Genomic DNA, 18,547 nt, shown 5'->3' with positions numbered 1-18,547 from the left:
TGCTTCAGAAAACTGAGCTTCAGCATTATGAAAACTGAGTGAAGACCACTGTCAGAGTAACACATTTATAAGGTCATTAAAAACTGCCTTACACTTTGTCTCCAAGCTCCTCTGCCATTCGAAGAATTTCAAAGAGAAGCACCATCTTCCCAGAATGTTCCAACACTTCAGCATCCGCATCAGTGACAAAATCTTTGTACCAATCTGGCGCTGGGCTGCCAGGGTTGGAAGAGGATGTAGCTTTGCCTATACAGAACAACATAAAAGTAATTTCAAAAGATAAAGGCATGGTCTCCATTTAAATGCTATGGATGTCTGAACTACATAGTCGTTTCCTCATTAATGGGTATGAAAAGAGTTAGGCAAAGAAAAAACAGCATTTACACTATTAGCAACTACCAAATTAGCAGCTACCAACAGCACAAGTCATCAGTAAGAGTCACAAATCCCCTTTTTGTGTTGCAGGATATTAGGACAAATAGTTCTACCATGTCCATCTTTTCCCCAAGAGGACTTATCAACAGCTTTGTTTCCAACAAGCATGCATCTTTGAAAACACAACCTTAAATGTTGCAATCAGTGAAAAGCAGCTTAATTTTTTTAGGTGCAGATTTTGGATCTTTTTTTTCCTAAACTAATTTGAAAGACAAAACATTAGCATATAGGAAAAAAAAACCACCCTTAACCCTAAGATAAAACAACTCCTCCCTGCCTTTTATGCTAACTCACAACAGAGGAAAAAACCCAAATAAATTGCACCATCATACTCTGCCTTCCATGCAAAGCTCTGCCTGGTTGGATGAAACTTGAAACAACCTGCTCTAGTGGAAGGTGTCCCTGCCCGTGGCAGGGGGCTGGGACTGGATGAGTTTTAAGGCCCCTTCCAACCCAAACCATTCCATGATTCTACGATTCTTTGAGGAAGTTTCTTGTCTGCTCATCTGCTAGCACACTAATAAACCCTCTTAAAACACATACCTGTGAACAATCTCATTTTTAACGTGTTACTGTAAGTTTATTTTGTTGACTTAACTTTGCACCAAGCAAAACAATTCTTCTGGAGTCTGGATCACCTCTCAACAGTGTCTGATGCAGACTATGGCAATCTTTAATGATAATCCCATTACATTCCTTCTGAATTCAGCCAGGAGAAAGCATGCATTCAGCATTATAACCAGAAAGGCAGATGAGAAGCATGTTTTCTTGATTTAAGTTGCTTTATGGTATTTCTGTGATCTTCAATTTAACCTTCTTTCCATTAGAGTGATAAAAATTGACTGATTAGATTCATAACACTAACTTTTTTCACACAGAAACTTGGATCTGCTACTTACACAGTAGAAGTGTTCTATCTCATGAACAATTCAAATCATTTACATTTTCACACTATGCACTGCAAAGCAATCATGACACAACAGTAAAGTTCATGGTCAAGATAGAACCGATGCTGACAGATCTCACATTTGAGCTTCCCTTCATACAAGCTTTTACAGAACATATTCTTCAGTAATAGAATGAAAAAAGAACAAACTGAGTAAGAGACCTAGATATGCTGTAGGAAAATCCTATACACACCACCTATCTATTTCTGTCTTCACCCCAAAACTTTGCAGAAGGGCCTCCAAGAGCTGTAGTGAGATAGAAAGTCTGCCCACAAACCTCAGCTGGTGCAGCACTAAATGTATGCTTAGAAACTCTGTACCTACATTAAACTGAACAAGGCTGCATGAGAGAGGTGAACCACAGACAAAGTCACCCTGCCTATAATGCAAGTCTTTGCTTTAACACATTTAACCTGTATGGGTACGTATTTTACTATACACACCATGTGTGTGTACTGAATCCAGGACACACACACTCTCACAGTCTTCCTCTTACACATTTACAGTATGTTTGTCATTTGGATGGGGACCAAAATAAAAACACTTCTCACCTTTAACTGTCCCTCCAAAATTATTTATTTAGGGAAAGTGAACAGACACACAAGAAATGATACAATCAGAAAACCTGCTCTATGATACTAGAGACAAACCCTGGATAATTAAAGGAAAATCCAAAACTGAAATGTACGGATGTAAGTAGTTTAAATTCTTAAAAAGGTCTCATATTCCTGTTGCATTGTATCTGCTTGCTCAACATCCACTTCAAACTCCAGGTGCAACAACGAATGACATGCACATTTCTTAATCTTTCCATTAATCTTTCACCAATATATTAAAAAGAGATGAAAAGCAGCACAGTTTCTCTGTTCACTTTGTATCATTTAGTACTTACAAATTAAAAGAAATTACCTATGCAGCTTCCCTGACCCAAGACCCCTGAGATTTAAACTGATGCCCCTTGTTACTCCAGGATAAGTATTTAGCAGTAGTGGGAGCTGTACGGAGAGAAGCAGTTCGTGGAATTAAGGAATTTGCCATTTTGCAGTGAAGCAGAATTCCAGAGAGCCCTCTCAAATCGCCTTTGCGAAATGAGGCTGCCTTGTGTTTGATTCAATTTTACGTTATACTCACCTTCCTCTGATTTTATAACAGATGCAGGGTTGTTTCCAAGTTCTTCTGCATTTCCTTCTCCACCTCCACGAGATCTGGAATTCCAGACTTTAATGACTTCAACATCATTATCGCTGCCGCTTCCGCTTGAGCTAGACTCTTTCTTCGGCTTTTTCCCCTTGGATTTTTTTTTCCTAGAAAGGTACCATGGTGCACCATTAGTGTGCCCAAACTCTACTGCTGGAGAACATATTCTAACAGACAGATAAAATTAAACGTTTCTAGAAATCACCGAAGTTCTATTAGGGAAACAAATCCAACAAACAACAACGAATAAAAACTCAATTACTTGGCATAATCATCAGAACTTAAGCTCATTGAAGTTTCATCGGAATCTGAAGCGATGAAGTCATCCATACTGTCTTCATCAAAGTAGCCCTCAAAAGAGAAAAAAACAGAAATTTTACTAAGTCTGCTTGCCCAGAAGCTTTTCTTAAACCTTTAGCCATCTGCTCATTCTTCATTTAAACAATGGTAACTTCTACAAAGAGTTGGCCTTGCAAAATGTTTCAAGAATGACAACATCCCAGGAACAAAAATATGACAAAACCAGCAGCAAAATTACCCCACAGCAACAAAGATTTCCATTAATTTGATGAAACTTTACCTAGCAGTTGGCAAAGCTTATTTGGAAAGTTCTCAATAGAGTGTATTTTGATATATCTAATTTACCTTATTTTCTTTGCTAATATAGTCCAGCTGCAAACACCACGGGTGAGTCCAGATTCTGCTCAACATCTGGAAATCCTGGAATAGTTTAGCTCCAGCTTTGCCTCTTCCACCTTCATTGCCACCACCTACACCTGACAATAAAGTTCAGGTTTTAGAATGAAACCTCGAAGCCAGTTTGCCACATACTATTCCCCCTTTGAACAACCCGTTAGCTCGGTACTGCGTGTTCTTTCCAGATGCTCATCATATTGTAACGTCTCTTGTAAAAGAGGTCAAATTACTGAGTCACAGGCATTTTTTTCCTAGTTAAAGTTGTCAAAATTAGATTTTCCCCTTTTTCTTGATAATGAGAAACATGATTACATTTTTACATAAAAGCACATTTCTCCCCAGCACAGGAATGAATCCAAATCCTCTTAAAATGACAGTCATGTCTATTTAGGTTTTACAAAAGCAGCCCAAGGTAGAAAACACAAAATACAATTTGCATTTAGGTTTCAATGAACTTGGCTTACTGTTCTGAGCTACCTTTATTTTATGGCTGTAATGCTGCAGCATTCTGTTGCAATAAAGAATCTAAAAAAAGCCCAGCCTATTTTTCCACTGTCTAGGCACATATTAGTGCAAAGTAGTGCAATGTTCAGACAGTTACAATTCTGTTTTGTAGTCTCTATTTCTCATTAAGCAGCATATTAACCTTAGGTTCTTGGAACAGACTTGTTTTCAAATTTATTCTATGACTTTAAGGCATGTATGGCTGCAAGAGAATAGTATCTATTGCATCATAATCATCAAATGTCCACAGCAAAACAGGCACGAAGCTTACTCTGTGCATCCAGTAAATATCTATAAGTATTTTAACAAGGCAAGTTCTTGCTATGCTTTAATCATACAGCAGCTTCAACTATCTTCCTGCTTGTGCTCTCCTAGGACTTGAGGAAATGGAATTGTAAGGGCAACAGAAACTGTTAGACTGAACTTCCCTAAACCTGAGCTAACATCACAGAGACACCTGCTGCCAACACATTTCGACTTCACAAGTCCTACAGACTTTTTAATTTTCTATATTACAGACATGCAAGAAAACATGCATCACGTCAATTCAAGGAAGGAAAAACTTGGGAAACTTTCATTTAAAAATGTGAATTTTAGTTTGTGTCTGTTACGCTGCGCAGAAAAAAAAACAGTAGTTTTAAACATTTGCCCACAAGAAACAGCAAATCCCCTTCTGCATCTTCAGCAGTGAGACTCCCTTTCTTACTTAATGGAAATCTTTTGAAGACTTATACAAAGAATTAATGTGGACACCAGCAACTAACAGAGATTTGCTCTGAAGACTTGAGCCATGGGGAGGGAGCTTAGACGCTTTTTCCCCTCTAAAGAAGCCGTTTGTCTTTCCTTTCTCTTGTTTCCCCTCTTCTTTCTCATATTGTTTCTGGCACTGAGCTGACCAAACTGGCAGGACACTAACCCAAGATGAAGACAGAGAAAGCAGGTAACGCTTTCTCCTCCTTTAGGGAGTAGAAGAAGCCCACAAAGGGCTGGTAAGTCCTGAAACAGTACACTGCCTTCTGACAAATGCAAACTTAGTTAAACCTGAATTTGAGCCCTGAATCTAGGTAGATTAATTAAACAACCTGCTAGGCAGTGCATTTTCTTAACAGTTACTTACACACAACGGTTAATAAATTAATGGCTCTGACATAGCAAATTTGAAGCTCACTGCAACAGGCTTTTCGCCAAAGCAAACCCTGCCTGTAACTTTAACAGACACTGAACTAAGGGCTCCTACTTCTTACCTGCTGCCTGCTTTATTAAGAAAGGAAGTGCTGAAAGCCACTGTATGTAAAGACTTCTGTAAAACCAGTTGTAAACACACAGCACAAGCTCTTACAATGATCAATGATCTGTAAAAGGTTTATATGGCCATCTGAAGGCACAGCACATCAACAAAATCCATGCTGGGGCAGCCTGAGACTACAAAACCAGCCCTGCTCTGTACTGGAGATAGGCCAAAGACAACCTACTGAACTACTGTACTGGTGTGATGAAAAAGTTCCTATAAAGAGCTACAAAGATTTAACCTAAATCATTTAAGATAATAAGCAAATAGCCAATGCTTATCATTTTTAAGATACTAGATTGTTTGGTTATTCTGTATTTGCTTCAGTAAAACACAAAGTTTTTCCTCCTTTAGAGTACAAGGACAAAGGGGGCAGTTGGCTTTTAGGCATCCAATTATTACTGGCGTTCTTCCCTGGTCCCAAAACTCTTTACTTCTATAACTTAACCCAAGAGATGCTACTGGCAACAGAAGTGTGGAAATGAAGTCTAGCTGGCAGTTTATGTAGGAGATCACAAACCGCACTGTCCAGAAACTGAAGTCATTAAGAGAACATAGTGAATTTCATACTGCTATAAATCATAGCTTAATTTGAAATACAATTAATCTTTCTTGTAATTAAACTTGGAAGAGTAACCAGAACAGGTTGAACCCTCAAATCCTTCATCAATCCTTCAGCACTAGACAGGCATTTTCAGACAGGTGATTCAGCAGTGCAAGAAAAATACAGTAAACTGGCACAACAGACTACATAGTAAATCACTGCAAAAAGTGAATACATGCTTCAAGCTTTAGACAAAATCCTACCAGCAGTGCCTTAAATATTCTTGACTATGGAATTCAACCCCACATCATTAAGTCCATTATTATAAATGGTATTTAAAGCAATCTGAATTGCGCCAGAGCCCAAAAACTGCTGCTGAGGAAACTGGCTGTATGTAGCACAGTGGTACAGAAAACCTTGAGATTTCTGTTCTAATAGTCTATGTGGTACATACACGTGTATCACTTAGAAGTGCTGATATTCTGATACTTTGACATACTAAAGTTATGAGCTGCAGTGGCTTATCAATAATAGAGGTGAGCAGCACACCAGCCCACAGTAACATGTTTTGGGGTTATGGGTTTTCTCCTTACACACCTTTTCAATTAAACAAATTTACAATGTATTGGGAAGATGCAAATCCCCCAGGACAAACCAGTCAAGACACCGCCGAGAGCTGATGAAAAGCATGGACATTGTGAAAACCAGACTTGTGGGGCTTGAGAACAAACGAAGAGAGAGTTCCACAAAAGAGCCAGTATTTAACAAATCACAGCTTCAGCTAGCATGATGACTAAAGTAAACTGCAAGGCCTGGCAGTGGCTTACACCAGTGCATCTCAATCCTGCATTCTCTCCTTCCAGTCTTACAGTCAACATCTTGTTTCTTGGAAGAGTGAGACATAAAATCAAATACATTTTTTGTTTTAAAAAGGAAGACAAGAGATGAACCAAATCGTGGAGGTGGGCTACTCTTCAGAGATGCAAATATTATTATTCCTTAAAAATATTTTTTCATCTGCAAACAAAGGTTTTGCCACAACACAAGTCTCAGAGCGAAGGTGAATCTTACAGGAAGCAGAAAAATACATCTGTAGAGCAAATAATAGATACAAAAACCCCTCAACCTACCAACAATGGCAAAAAGCCCCTTACTAAATGGCCATCGATCTCGTTACCCGAGGGAATTGTAGGCACATACCTGTCAAATGATCCAAATAGTATTGGTAGAGTTTGCACTGAATAGGCGTCATGCGAACTTCTAGAACATACTCATATTTTGGTGGGAGGAACTTTGTTAATGCTGTGTAATCTTTCCTCTGTAATTTTACAAACAGTACCTTAGTCACATAAACATGAAAACATCGAAGGAGAGCTTAAGAACTCTTTAAACAACAAAGCACCATGCATAAGTTACAATGATTCAGATGCTTTCCAACCACAAAGGGAAATAAATAGCCCACTAAATACAGTTCAATTCCAGGCACTGTCTGCAGAAGCCCATCTTACCTAGTAAATGCAGTTGTCTGGTTAAAAGTAAATGACCTGATAACCCATGTCCCAGTTCCAAGTCCTTGCAGAGTTGACTGCAACTTCAGTAGCTGCTCTGGTAACTACTTTTGTGGGGTTTTTAAAGTACTAAAACCTTTGTTTGTGAAAGCGTGGGTAAGTCAAGCAGCGAATATCAATGTCTATCACAGATGAACTCACACTCATGTTAACCATTTTCTGGTTTAGCATACAGAGTTTCTTCTGAATACTTGCTTGGGGCAATGGACAATTTACTTTTAGTCTCAGTTTTTGGAGTCTTATGGCGGTCTACTTCACCCACCCCTTCATCCAAACAGTGAGCAGTGTATTACTGATCCTGACTGAGACACCATTGGCGTTTCTGACTTAAGTGACCTTCATCAGAGCTAACCTGCCTGTGCTGTCCTGCACAGCTCCCTGGCTGCCTGCAGAATAACCTCAGCCAGCACACTGCAACACAGGAGCCTGCAGGCACTCCCACTTAGGACCAGTGATTATGCCACCTGCATGGCCTTGCTGTTATCTACAAGTGCAGCAAGAAGCATTCAAGAGAGCATCCTTTGGGAACACAGTTGTTTTCTTCTAAGGAAAAAATGATACAGTATCTCAAATGACCAAAAGGGAGGGCTGCTCTCTAGGGACAGGATCTGCTCTGTTCAGCTCAATGTGAGAAAATCTCTCTGGGCCCCTTCCAATGCTGCACAAACATGGGAGCCCAGCACCTGAAGGCATTTAAGAGTTACTTGCTATTTACATTTCTCTTCTTGTTCTTTCAGTTTGTGTTCCTGTACTGCTGTATAGATGTGTAAAATTGTGCACACTATCCTCTCACTACTATTCATATCTCCTCAGAATTTTACGATAGGAGGTTCTCTACCAGCCTTACACATCGCTCTCTTGGAGCATTTCATCAACTACCAACAACTGCACAGGCAGAAGAGGCACTTACTGCCTAGAGTGTCACATCTTCAACCAGGCTTCTGGTGACTGGATTTATAAAGCAGATGAGCAGTAACTTCATGCTGTCAACACAGAAGGTGCAGCACCATAGGAGGTTAACTGAAGAGCCCTCATTCTGAAATTCTAAGCAGTTTTGGATTTCTTCATCTAAGGTCTTTAAGGGTTCTTCACCCTTTTGGACCTCATCCATCTTCCTTCTCTCCTCTTCCCCATTGTTCTGATTCTCACAGATCAGAACAAGGAGCTCAGAACCAAGTGACAAACTGTGGATCACAAACTTTCTGTGCAGTTCTTAAGGCAGTTGAATTGTATTCTTCAAATGTATGCAATTAAAACAGAACATTTCAAAGTAACTGACGTCCCACTCTACCACGTAATTTTCTACTCTCTTAGCAGCTGTATTCTCTAATGTACATGCATGTCCTGCTTAGGAAACACTGACATTTGGATAAAAGCTATGACATTTTTCTAAGTGCTTTTATCAGAACAAGATTAAATAATCCCTCCCCCTCCCTGCAGCTAATTCAAGTAATTAGTTATAGTAGAACTGTTCTTACCTGAACACATCCAGCTAACATCTCATAGAGAATATGTGCACGCTTCTTCATTACTCTGACATCTACCAGAGTAGAATCTGCACACTGACCATTCTGGATTGGGTTTATAAATCGATTTCGGAATTCCTTAATTGAACCAAGCAAATTCTCCTTAATAAAGTTCACCATACAGTGATCTAGGACAGAAAGGTCAGAATTGAGGTGTTCAAAACAGAAAGTACAGCACTGGGATTAACTCTACCAGGAAATAAATGTGTTGCATCTACAACTACGGACTTTCTATTGAGAATAAACCCTAACAACCCCAGTATTTTCAGAAAGGACATCTTGAACTGACACGCTCTCTAGGCACCGTGTTTGTTACACACAGTTGGAAAGCTGCTGTGCACCAAAGCAATCATCTAAGAAAACTATATTTGCAAAGATTTTTAAGTAGATTTAACAGCATAGTAATGAATAGGAAAAAACACTCCAGCATACTAGCAAATGGGAGCAAATGTTACAGGCTAGTTTAGAATGAAACTCCCAAAACAGTAACATAAATCACTGTTCTCTAAGTTCACTAAAAATACTGCTCTACAATGGGTTAAAACAACTTAAATTGATGCTGTTGCAAGACCAGGTCCACCCATTTTCCCTCTGAACATTCTCACTTCCCCTTCTGACATGCTGAGACTCATCTGATCCTTTGGTTCACCAGATCAAAAAACCAAACTGCCAGAAAGCTGTTCACTTCTGAGTTGTGAATTTTCTGATACTCCTCATACAGGCTCCCTGTGGAATCAATGCACGTAAGGCCATGCCAAGGGAAAGGATGAAGGAAAGGCCAGATTCCCAAAAGCTTCATTTTCCTTTGGCTTAAACCATGACGGAGCCACATCTTGACACAACGATTTAAAATGCAAAACCAGACCGTTAGGCTTTTTTGTTTCAGACACAGAAGCCTAGCAAACAGCTTTACTGTATCAAATTATTTACTTCTCATCAAACTGAATGTATCTAGATGTTGCTGAAAGGCAAAAGTACATCCAAGGAAATAAACACCAGACAGCTACTCACATTCTATAAGATTATTTTGCAGTGGTGTTCCTGTGAGAATTATTCTTCTCCTGGATCGAATAGAATTCATTGCCTTGGAAACAGCAGACGCTTCGTTTTTTAGTATGTGCCCTTCATCACAAACAACGAAGTCGGGGCCTAGAAAGAAATAAGATTGTATCTCTCCAATCTTCTATAACCACAGAGAAAGTGGCAGCCTAAAGAATGCAACATTTGTTCTACCGATGTTATTGTTCATTTTTAACTTTGTGTGTGTTTTGTGGTGGGTTCTCACTCAGCCTTTGCACAGGCATTCAGAGCAGCCATACTGGTGAACTCCAGGGTGTTCCTCGTACACTCTTCATGGGAAGGATTAAATACAGCTTTGCAATATATTCCTGTAAAAATTTCCTATCGTGCAGCGAGCACATGCATGGCTCCATCCCCATTCACCCTGTCAAATCGCCATGAAACTCTTCCTTAACTCCACCTTAGGCTGCCATCTACTGGTACTTGGTCAAGTCTGAAGTAAACCAAGAACTGGGTAACCACTAACTTTTTCATTAAGGTGAGCATCAACAGTGGTAACCAGTGCAATCAACAGCCTTGTCTAAGGTAAGACACAACCAAATCCGATTTTAACTAAAGACAAGAGAATTGCCACCTTGGAGCTGAAAGTCACCACAGAAATGTCCTCAGCTTTCTTCCAGAAGACCAACCCAAGGATTCTAGACCGCTTCTTTAGGTGAGCTGCACAAGGAATGTCAAAGCCACACCACAAGACATTTCCACCAGTATGCAAAGCAACGCTAACAGAATTATTAACTGTTACAACTGAGGTTTAAGACAAATAATGCTAAACTTGGCAGCACAGACTTACACACACTAATGGTTTTCAGACTTGGGGCCATTTCTGGAAGCTCTTTCCTTGAAAGGAGAAGTAAAATATGTTCTAGGATCCAACTAGTAACTTAGAAAGAATGTTTTACCAGCTCTAAACCTGACCTCAATTCCAGTACTATCAACCACAAAGTCACGTTTATGCACCTTTGAAACATGTGAGACAAAGCCATGAGCTGGGTTTATCTATTCAGCTCTAAACAGGTTGATAATTGAGATGGCAAAGGAATATTTACCAGCATGGACAAGCTCACCTTTTGTAACCTAAGAACAGTTTTTCTAGGGCAGTGATCAACAACCGAGAAGCAATCAGAGCTTTGACCACAGGCCGGATTTAATGCCAGGGCCATTGTAAGTGTCAAGAAGTGATTAGAATCTCAAATGCTAACAGAAAAGGCATCAAGAAGATAACCTTTTCCAAGCAGAAAAATCATGTCTTTTTAACCAAGTCTAGAAGACAACTACGGAAATTCACACATTAACTCCAAACACAGTTAGACTTGTCCAAGCCTACTTATTTCTGGATTTTCACATCTGCTACAGAAACATTTCCCCATGTGAGTCCACAATTTCTGTATCTTCCCCAGTTTTGACTTCATGCAAAACAGAGTGGCTCCACACAAAGCCTTCCTTTAATTTCCAACAAACACCTCTTCATAGTGACAGATCCTTCCTCTAGTCCTCAGCCTAGTACTTCCTGAAAAGAAAGGACCCTGCAGTGAAGCTGTCCATGCAGTGTGCAGTACTACTGAGATGGTTTGGAGCCAGCTTCTAGAACGAAAGCATTTGCAAGGATTTGCAGTATCTCCCCACCAGATGTGACAGCCTGCACATGAATGTACCATTCTCAGAAACTGACTTGGTCTAGTACATTATGTTTGCAATCAGAATCACAGAGAACAAGCGTAATGACGTCTAAATGGGAGATAGCAATCAGAATTGTGCAAATCCCCCAGAAACCAGTTTCAGTCAAGACTGTGATTCACTAACATGAAAAAAAAAGAAAACCAAAGACCAAAACAAGAAACAAAAAACCCACCTCAAAATCTTCTGTTTAGAGTATGTGAATGAGAGTAAAAATATGAAAACACTACCTTAGGACCATTATTTGTGGTTTGTTTGGCAGGCATGGAGCACTGGTATCTTCAACTAACATCTTGGCTATAATTCAATGGCAGGGATTTTCATGAATTTGTGGGGTTTTGCCTTGTTCTTAGAAAACATGAATGCAATTCATTATGGACAGAACATTTCTCCAAGTATCACAGAGGAATGTAAAACTTAAAGGGCCCTCAAGGCACCACTTAGTCCATTTTCTTCATCTGAGATAAGAGTTACGACAAAGGGACATGTCCTCCCTGACAGACGTATGAAACTCCATGACCTGTCTTTATCTAAAACACTGATCCAATACCTAATATAATGCACATCAGAATAAATTCTGACCTTTCCTTTCCCCAGCTAATGTAAAAAAACAACTGATAACAGTCCTTTCTGAAACCATCTCTTCCATGGTGGAAACTCTGTTAGCTGAGTCGCCTCTTTCTAGGCTAAAATGCCTTACTCCCTCAATCTTTCCTCAAAGATGACAGTCTTCGTCTGCTTATCCTTCTTGCTGTACTTGCACATGTTAATACATTTATGTACATAAAATGTACTCAGTGATATATAGATATACACAGTTCCTCTCCTCTGAGCTCCACAAGAACTTACATCTGCTTTATACAACTGCCAATTAAAGAGCAGCTTCCAAGTTAAACAGTGATGGAATTTTTATTAGTGGCAACAAGTAAGAAAATACAAAGTTATTGAAATGCTGCAAGCAAAGCACAACAGCTATCAATAAACCAAACAGCATTTCAGCAGTGGCACAGAGCATTATGGGAAACCATTTGTTGCTCTGTATGCATATATAATCCTGCTATTATTTCACATAGCAGAGCTAGTTAATTAATGAAATCAGTTCTCCACCCATAAACTTTGGCTAAACCTTCCCTCTCTGGTCCCCTCTTCAATACATGCTTCTACTACAGAATATGCCTACCTTAGCAGTACTCATTTTCAACAGACACGTATCATTAAATTATCGCTCAAGTACCAAATTTGCAGCTTTTTAAATTAAAAATGCTCCCAGAGGCAAAGGTTTTCCTATTTACAGTCACAGCAGTAAGCCAGCACATAACCTTCATAACTCTTTTCCTGGCAGCCTGCTTGTTATATAGCCAGTGCTGATTGCTGAAGATAGCAAGAAACAAGTAACAGACATTGCAAGATACTTCTCAGTTTAGCCAATCTGAATGTCTCCAAAAACTAATGGATAGCAACAGAAGAACACCTCTGACTTTTTGTAATTAGTTAAAACAGGGAAAGATTTGAAGTATGAAAATAATTATGGAGTTATTTGGAGGTTAGTTTTCCTAAAGGTCCAATTCCATCCTACCAACCAACTAGTCCATGAGGAGAATGACAGGTTTTCCACATTCATACGAAATTACTCAAAACCTACAAGGCTCCCTGTGCTGCACCTTCTGAGCTTGATTAAATCTTAAAAGCCTGGAAAAATCAATTAAGTGCTTTATCTGCAGTCAGTTCATTAGCACTTCAGTAACACCCATTTGTTCACCCTTCCAAGGTACACCCTCAGCTATCTTTCACCTGTAGTTGCTCCCTTAACAGCAGATTCCTACCAAGGATGAAGCAACTTGTGGTTGTAACTAACGAGGTTAAAATAACCTTAGTTTCCCAACAGAGTCACTTCAAATTAGCATGCAAAGAAAGCAATGCCAGCAAAAGGGACCCCTATTAGGAAAAGTTTCAAGTACATATTCCTGCGGTCATTTCTACATTTGATTTGGTAGAAAAGACTGTTACAGAAGTCTGTTTACAAAAGCAGATGGGGTAGCTTCTGAAAAACCATTTCTGTAACTCAGCAGAAAAACAACAAAGAAAGTCTGATGAATCTTAACATTATTGTTCAAAGTGATTTGCCCACAAGATTTCTATTTGCAAGATTACAGCTCATGTATATAAACCAGGAAGCACACTATATGTAATGCATACTTTTATTTGTTTTCACTTACCTGGATCAACTAAAGCTTTATTAAATATTTCTTTAAGTTTCCTACTCTTCACATTTCTGCCTTGTGCAAGGTTCCGATACATCTCATAGCCTATTATCATCACACCTCCGTCATCCTGCCAACGCTGGAGCATGTAGCTTCTCTCTTGAGGGCGTTTCACAGTTGCCAGTTCACAGACCTTTCAAAGGGGGGAAAACACGCTTGAATTTCTCTTAAAATGCCAAAGTACTGGTGGAACTTTCAAATACCTGAGGCTTTTTAATGCAAGTAGATTTTTCACATACTTTAAGTGCATTCCTTAGCCTGTATTTTGAGTGGTGGAGTTCCCGATTATGTAAACCATTCACTGATTTCATTTCTAAGAAGTCTTTTCAAGCCTCATACCTCTAGTTTTTCATCATCTTCTAAATCTTCTTGCCATTTTTCAAACTCATTCAACCAGTTCAAGGCAGTGTTCAGTGGACACACTACAAGAGCTGTCCGAAAATCCAGCTTGTCACACAGCAAGACTGTGTGAAGAAAACTCACTACCTGCAAGAGGAACAAACAGACAAAATGTCCATTAAAACACAGAGTGCTAAACTAGAAAAGAAACCTGCAAGTATATATTCACATCTAGAACTTACCAACAACCCTCTTGTTGAAACATTCCTTTCTGTTTGTTGAACAACTCCCTGCTTAAAATTTCATACATGAGTATTTTGAAGTCGTACATTTATTACCCGGTGTTACATGGCTGCATATGTGCTTCACACCCCAAGATATGCAGAGTCTGGAATTGCATCAGATAGCTGAATGATTTCAGAAATAAGGAATGCTCCTTCTACATTTCACCAATCATTTTCATAAACTCAGTTTTTGTATGAGGTAATTTTGAAGCTTTCCCCCAGTACTCGCCCCAACCACGAAGTAAGTTCACCTCTTTGGACTTCGTATCAAGTTTCCTGAAAGTGAACTTCACTCTTAAATCAGTGTTTTCCAAATGTTTCCAGCTTATTGGCAAATTCTCTCAGAAGAGCTCTGCAGCAGGTTACTGAAATGCTTTCCAAGTATTCACACTGTAGCCAGACTGGCTGTATGCTGCAGATGGTGACACCTCCTTGAGGGCTGGGAAAGAAAGCCTTAAATCTTTGGATGTCACTCAGCGATTCTGCTGGGCTGCCTGGTTTTGAGCAGCAGCACATAAAGACAGGACTAGAGGTGACCTCTAAAATCCCAGGAGCAGAAGAATCAGTGACCCAGATCCCATGGCAGCTCTAGCTCTCACACCAGCCTTTCAGTGGTGAAGACTGCACTCTACTTCATGGGACTATACAACACCCAGGAAGTTCTTTCTGGTTCAGATCTTGGTATTTGGAAACTCTGATTTAATATGCTGTTCAAAGTAATTTCAAACTGCACGACTGCTTGGAACAGTGGGAAACCAACTGCTTTTAGATGCTGCAATACAAAAGGAATTCCTAGTGGGTTTGCAATCAATCTTTGTGTTCAGATGCAAAAACTACCCATGAACACTAATCACAGAAGTCCTATGTCCTGGAAAGCCAGGAGGACCCTAATCACTCTATTTCCCTGATCCTTTACTGAAATTCTTCTCTGCAGTGTACAGTCTGCTAACACTTGTTACTGATTTAATACAAGCTAGACAACAAATAGCATTGCAGAGTACGTTAGAAGGACTAGGAAATGACCACATAAAGAAAGAAACAACTACCTAAACTACAAACACTGGCCATAAAAATATGCACATTTTTAGTAGTATTATGCATACAATATACATATTTGTAACTGTGGGTGTCTTCAGTTACCAGGAAGTTACAGCCAAAACAAATGTCACTCACGCATCCAGATGACACACAAAAATACCTTCTGCTGTGAAATACTTCAGCAAACTAATATATATTGTATAAAGTGTAAGTGTGTACAAAGTCATCTCGACTGCACTGCTGCATTAAAGCAAAACACTGCACTCCAGCAAAAGGTGTAAATAACACCTGAAGAACTGTAACAGCTGAGCTAGAATTTAAGCATGTAAAAACTCACTCTTCAATGGTGATTCTCAATGTATAAAACTCCTCTTCTACAGGATTGTAGATTGTCAAAATACCGTGTCTGTCACCCCACCTTCCATGAACAATGCAAAGCCACACATACTCAGCTGGAGCTCTTAAAATCATACTGTGCACATGCTATGCATCACCACCAACCAAGAATACAGCTGGTTTTACCTACACAGTATATAGAGTGAGTGACCACAGTCCCTCTAACCATCCACAGCTCTTTGCTACTCAAAAAACCCTGCAACCCACAAAAATCCCCAAACTCAGAAAGCCACAAGACCCAAAACCACAAACCCCAAGCTTCTCTTGATCCCTTGAGCTCATCTTTGCAGAGGAATCTGAGGATCTAAAGAATCTGAAGACATTATGCCAGCCTAACTGCTCCGTGACTATACCCTGTAATTCACGGGTCAAGAAAAAGACTCAGGATTAGACAGTCCTAAATGAAATCGGTCTCAATTAGATTTGAGAAGAGCAGAATTAGGCAACAACTTCACTTTTTGAAGAACCCAGGCAGCAATAGTTTAGAGGGAAGACACAAGAAAGTAAGAAAGCCACCTGACCCAGTAAGGCATAGCTAACACTAGCAAAGCGTAAAAGATACCTCCTGCTAGATTCCCTCTGAAGATTTTCTCTTGAAGCACATTTCAAGTCTCTAATAATGACAGATTTCAAGTCAAGCATGCTATCTAGCAGCATCCAGATGTGCTGATGGCACCAAACACCAGCTAGGAAGGCAGATGTGAGCAATACCAGAGAACAAAAACTACTGAGATGCCTCATTCCAAATACAGAGGTGTCAATGACTGACTGCCTGGCAACAGCATCTTACAGCATTTTGTTTGCCAAGTGGTTAACAAGGGTACGAAGTTGGCTGTTGTCACTTGCAGACTACGAAACTAGCTATGGTACCAAAGTGTTGAGGCATCTTTCATACAGCTTGGAATTCCAGTACGTTGATATACTGACCTCTCTATGAATGAACAGCTCCTGGGCCTTCACATCAGGTGATAGGGCTTCCCAAACCAATGGGGAAGCTTCTACCACAACTGACCAAGATGGAAGAGGATGGTGAAATGGCATTTCCTCACAGACGCTTTGAGGATCCCATCCTCACTGTAGGAAGAAAATAACCTCTTTGAGAACCATCATTACCACGCTGAAGAGACTGAACTCCAGGGAATGAGTAAAGTGCAGCCATATCTGGAGCATGTGAAGGAAGAATTTACAATGAAGTGTTGTGCAAGTGCTGGCTGCTAATGCGATCTAGACTTTGCCAGTCACAAACTCACCAGAGCACTAGACGGATCTCCTGTCAAGTGACCTCACAGCTAAGACCTTTCCCTGGAACAGGAAGGTCCTGACTGATCCCTAGTTGAAACTAGTCCTAATCAATTCCAGTGTCTGCAGAAGCTGCAGGTTAAATTTCTAATGATTCAGCTCAAGCCAGAGATCAGAAGGGTTCCCAGTAATTAATTTCACTAGCTACTTGTCCTGATAAAGATACAAGAGTATCTCCCTCCTTCAGAAACAAGGAAACAGCATCAATGAAGGCCAACAACAGGGAAAATGAAAGCAGCCCTGCTTTTCTGAGGGCCTTTGCAAGCACAGATAAGGCTGTTACCTCCCTCCTTTCCTCTTCAGAGTTCTCAAAAATTTCCCTTTCTCCTTCCCAGAATCAGGGAAAGGTTCTTCTGCCAAATGACTTCTGCTAAAGAATTCTTGGGAACAGACCAGAAGCAGAGCAGCAAGATGCTGGGCAACTCACCCCAGTTCTTTGCTCACAGTATTCATGGGGAAGCTACAACTGGCTAAATGCAAAACCAAAATTTATGAAGACAGACAGATACTTGGGAGCAAGCAACAAGAGGAATTCAACACTCCTGACTACGCTGAGAAGGCAGCAGCATGCATACCGAGATGAAGGGAACTGAAGAGAACTGGTACTGATCTTTAATCAGTTTTGAAGGTGAAGGGTATAACTTGTCCTGAGGCCTGCAATGATTAGAAGAGGCCAAACAAAAGAGCCATGAGTTTTACAGCAACTGCTTGGGGGATCAGTTTCAGAAGAAACATTTTAAGACGGGGATGAGCTTCAGACTTTAAAGACTGATAGAAAAGGTAAGTTGGGAGAAGAGCCACTTGTATCAGACCACAAAGTATACACATCTACTTCTATAGCAAATACTATAGCAAATCTATGCTACAATATTCTGCTTTAAAGATTTTTACAAAGCAGTCTTCAGCAGTGTAAAGGAGAAGGAACATGCGCTGAAGTGACAATGGAGGCTTGAACCTTCTCGGGAAGGGAAGAGTTGTAAAGCCAAAGAAGTGAAAAGGGATTGAAAGTAATGAGAGCTTCTGGTCTCAACTGTTAGTGATGCACAATAACCCAAAAATATCAACGTACATGTGGACTATTACTGAAATAGAAAACAAATGCCCCCTAAAAAGCCCAAACTGTACAAACACGTTTATATTAAAACATAAAGCACCCGACTTTAGACACCGAAAGTCTGGCATGAAGAACCCAAACAAAACAAGCAACCCTGATAAACCTCTGTTGTATCAATGTAACAAATTAACTGAAAGGCCACTGTGGATAATAATCAGTTTAAGGAACAACCTGCTTAAGATAATGAAACTGTCTTAGAAACAGAGGCTCCCAAAGCCTGCCTCCTGTTAGCTTTATTTTCTTGTTCTGAGTTGCAAGGGAGCTACACACCACTTACAATTAAATATGACCTTTTCACATAAATTTCATGATTAGCTAATTCAGGTTTTGATATTTGAAAAGTGGAGAGGGCACAAG

General features: G+C 39.9%; 1 protein-coding gene across 9 annotated transcripts in view; it reads right to left on the bottom strand.

Moving 5' to 3' along the window:
* The window catches only part of ATRX (ATRX chromatin remodeler), an 80,665-nt gene that overhangs the window by 19,429 nt on the left and 42,689 nt on the right, over positions 1-18,547 (bottom strand). For all 9 annotated transcript variants that reach the window (XR_008971106.1, XM_057400424.1, XM_057400441.1 and 6 more), the window contains 9 exons: positions 14,060-14,206; positions 13,676-13,853; positions 9,717-9,854; positions 8,658-8,833; positions 6,812-6,929; positions 3,225-3,355; positions 2,842-2,930; positions 2,514-2,686; positions 93-246 (listed from right to left, as the gene is read on the bottom strand). Coding sequence is in view for 8 of the 9 variants with exons in the window: in XM_057400424.1 (XP_057256407.1) it covers positions 93-246; positions 2,514-2,686; positions 2,842-2,930; positions 3,225-3,355; positions 6,812-6,929; positions 8,658-8,833; positions 9,717-9,854; positions 13,676-13,853; positions 14,060-14,206 (1,304 nt within the window). In the remaining variant the exon portion in view is untranslated. The remainder of the gene's footprint in view (positions 1-92; positions 247-2,513; positions 2,687-2,841; positions 2,931-3,224; positions 3,356-6,811; positions 6,930-8,657; positions 8,834-9,716; positions 9,855-13,675; positions 13,854-14,059; positions 14,207-18,547) is intronic.

Source organism: Pezoporus wallicus, unplaced genomic scaffold (assembly GCF_028554395.1).
Source record: "Pezoporus wallicus isolate ANWC-B61680 ecotype Strahan unplaced genomic scaffold, APGP_CSIRO_Pwel_v1 contig_8803, whole genome shotgun sequence".
Classification (NCBI taxonomy): domain Eukaryota; kingdom Metazoa; phylum Chordata; class Aves; order Psittaciformes; family Psittacidae; genus Pezoporus; species Pezoporus wallicus.
Note: the sequence above shows the minus strand (reverse complement) of the source record. Positions and strands in the feature narration are given on the sequence as shown.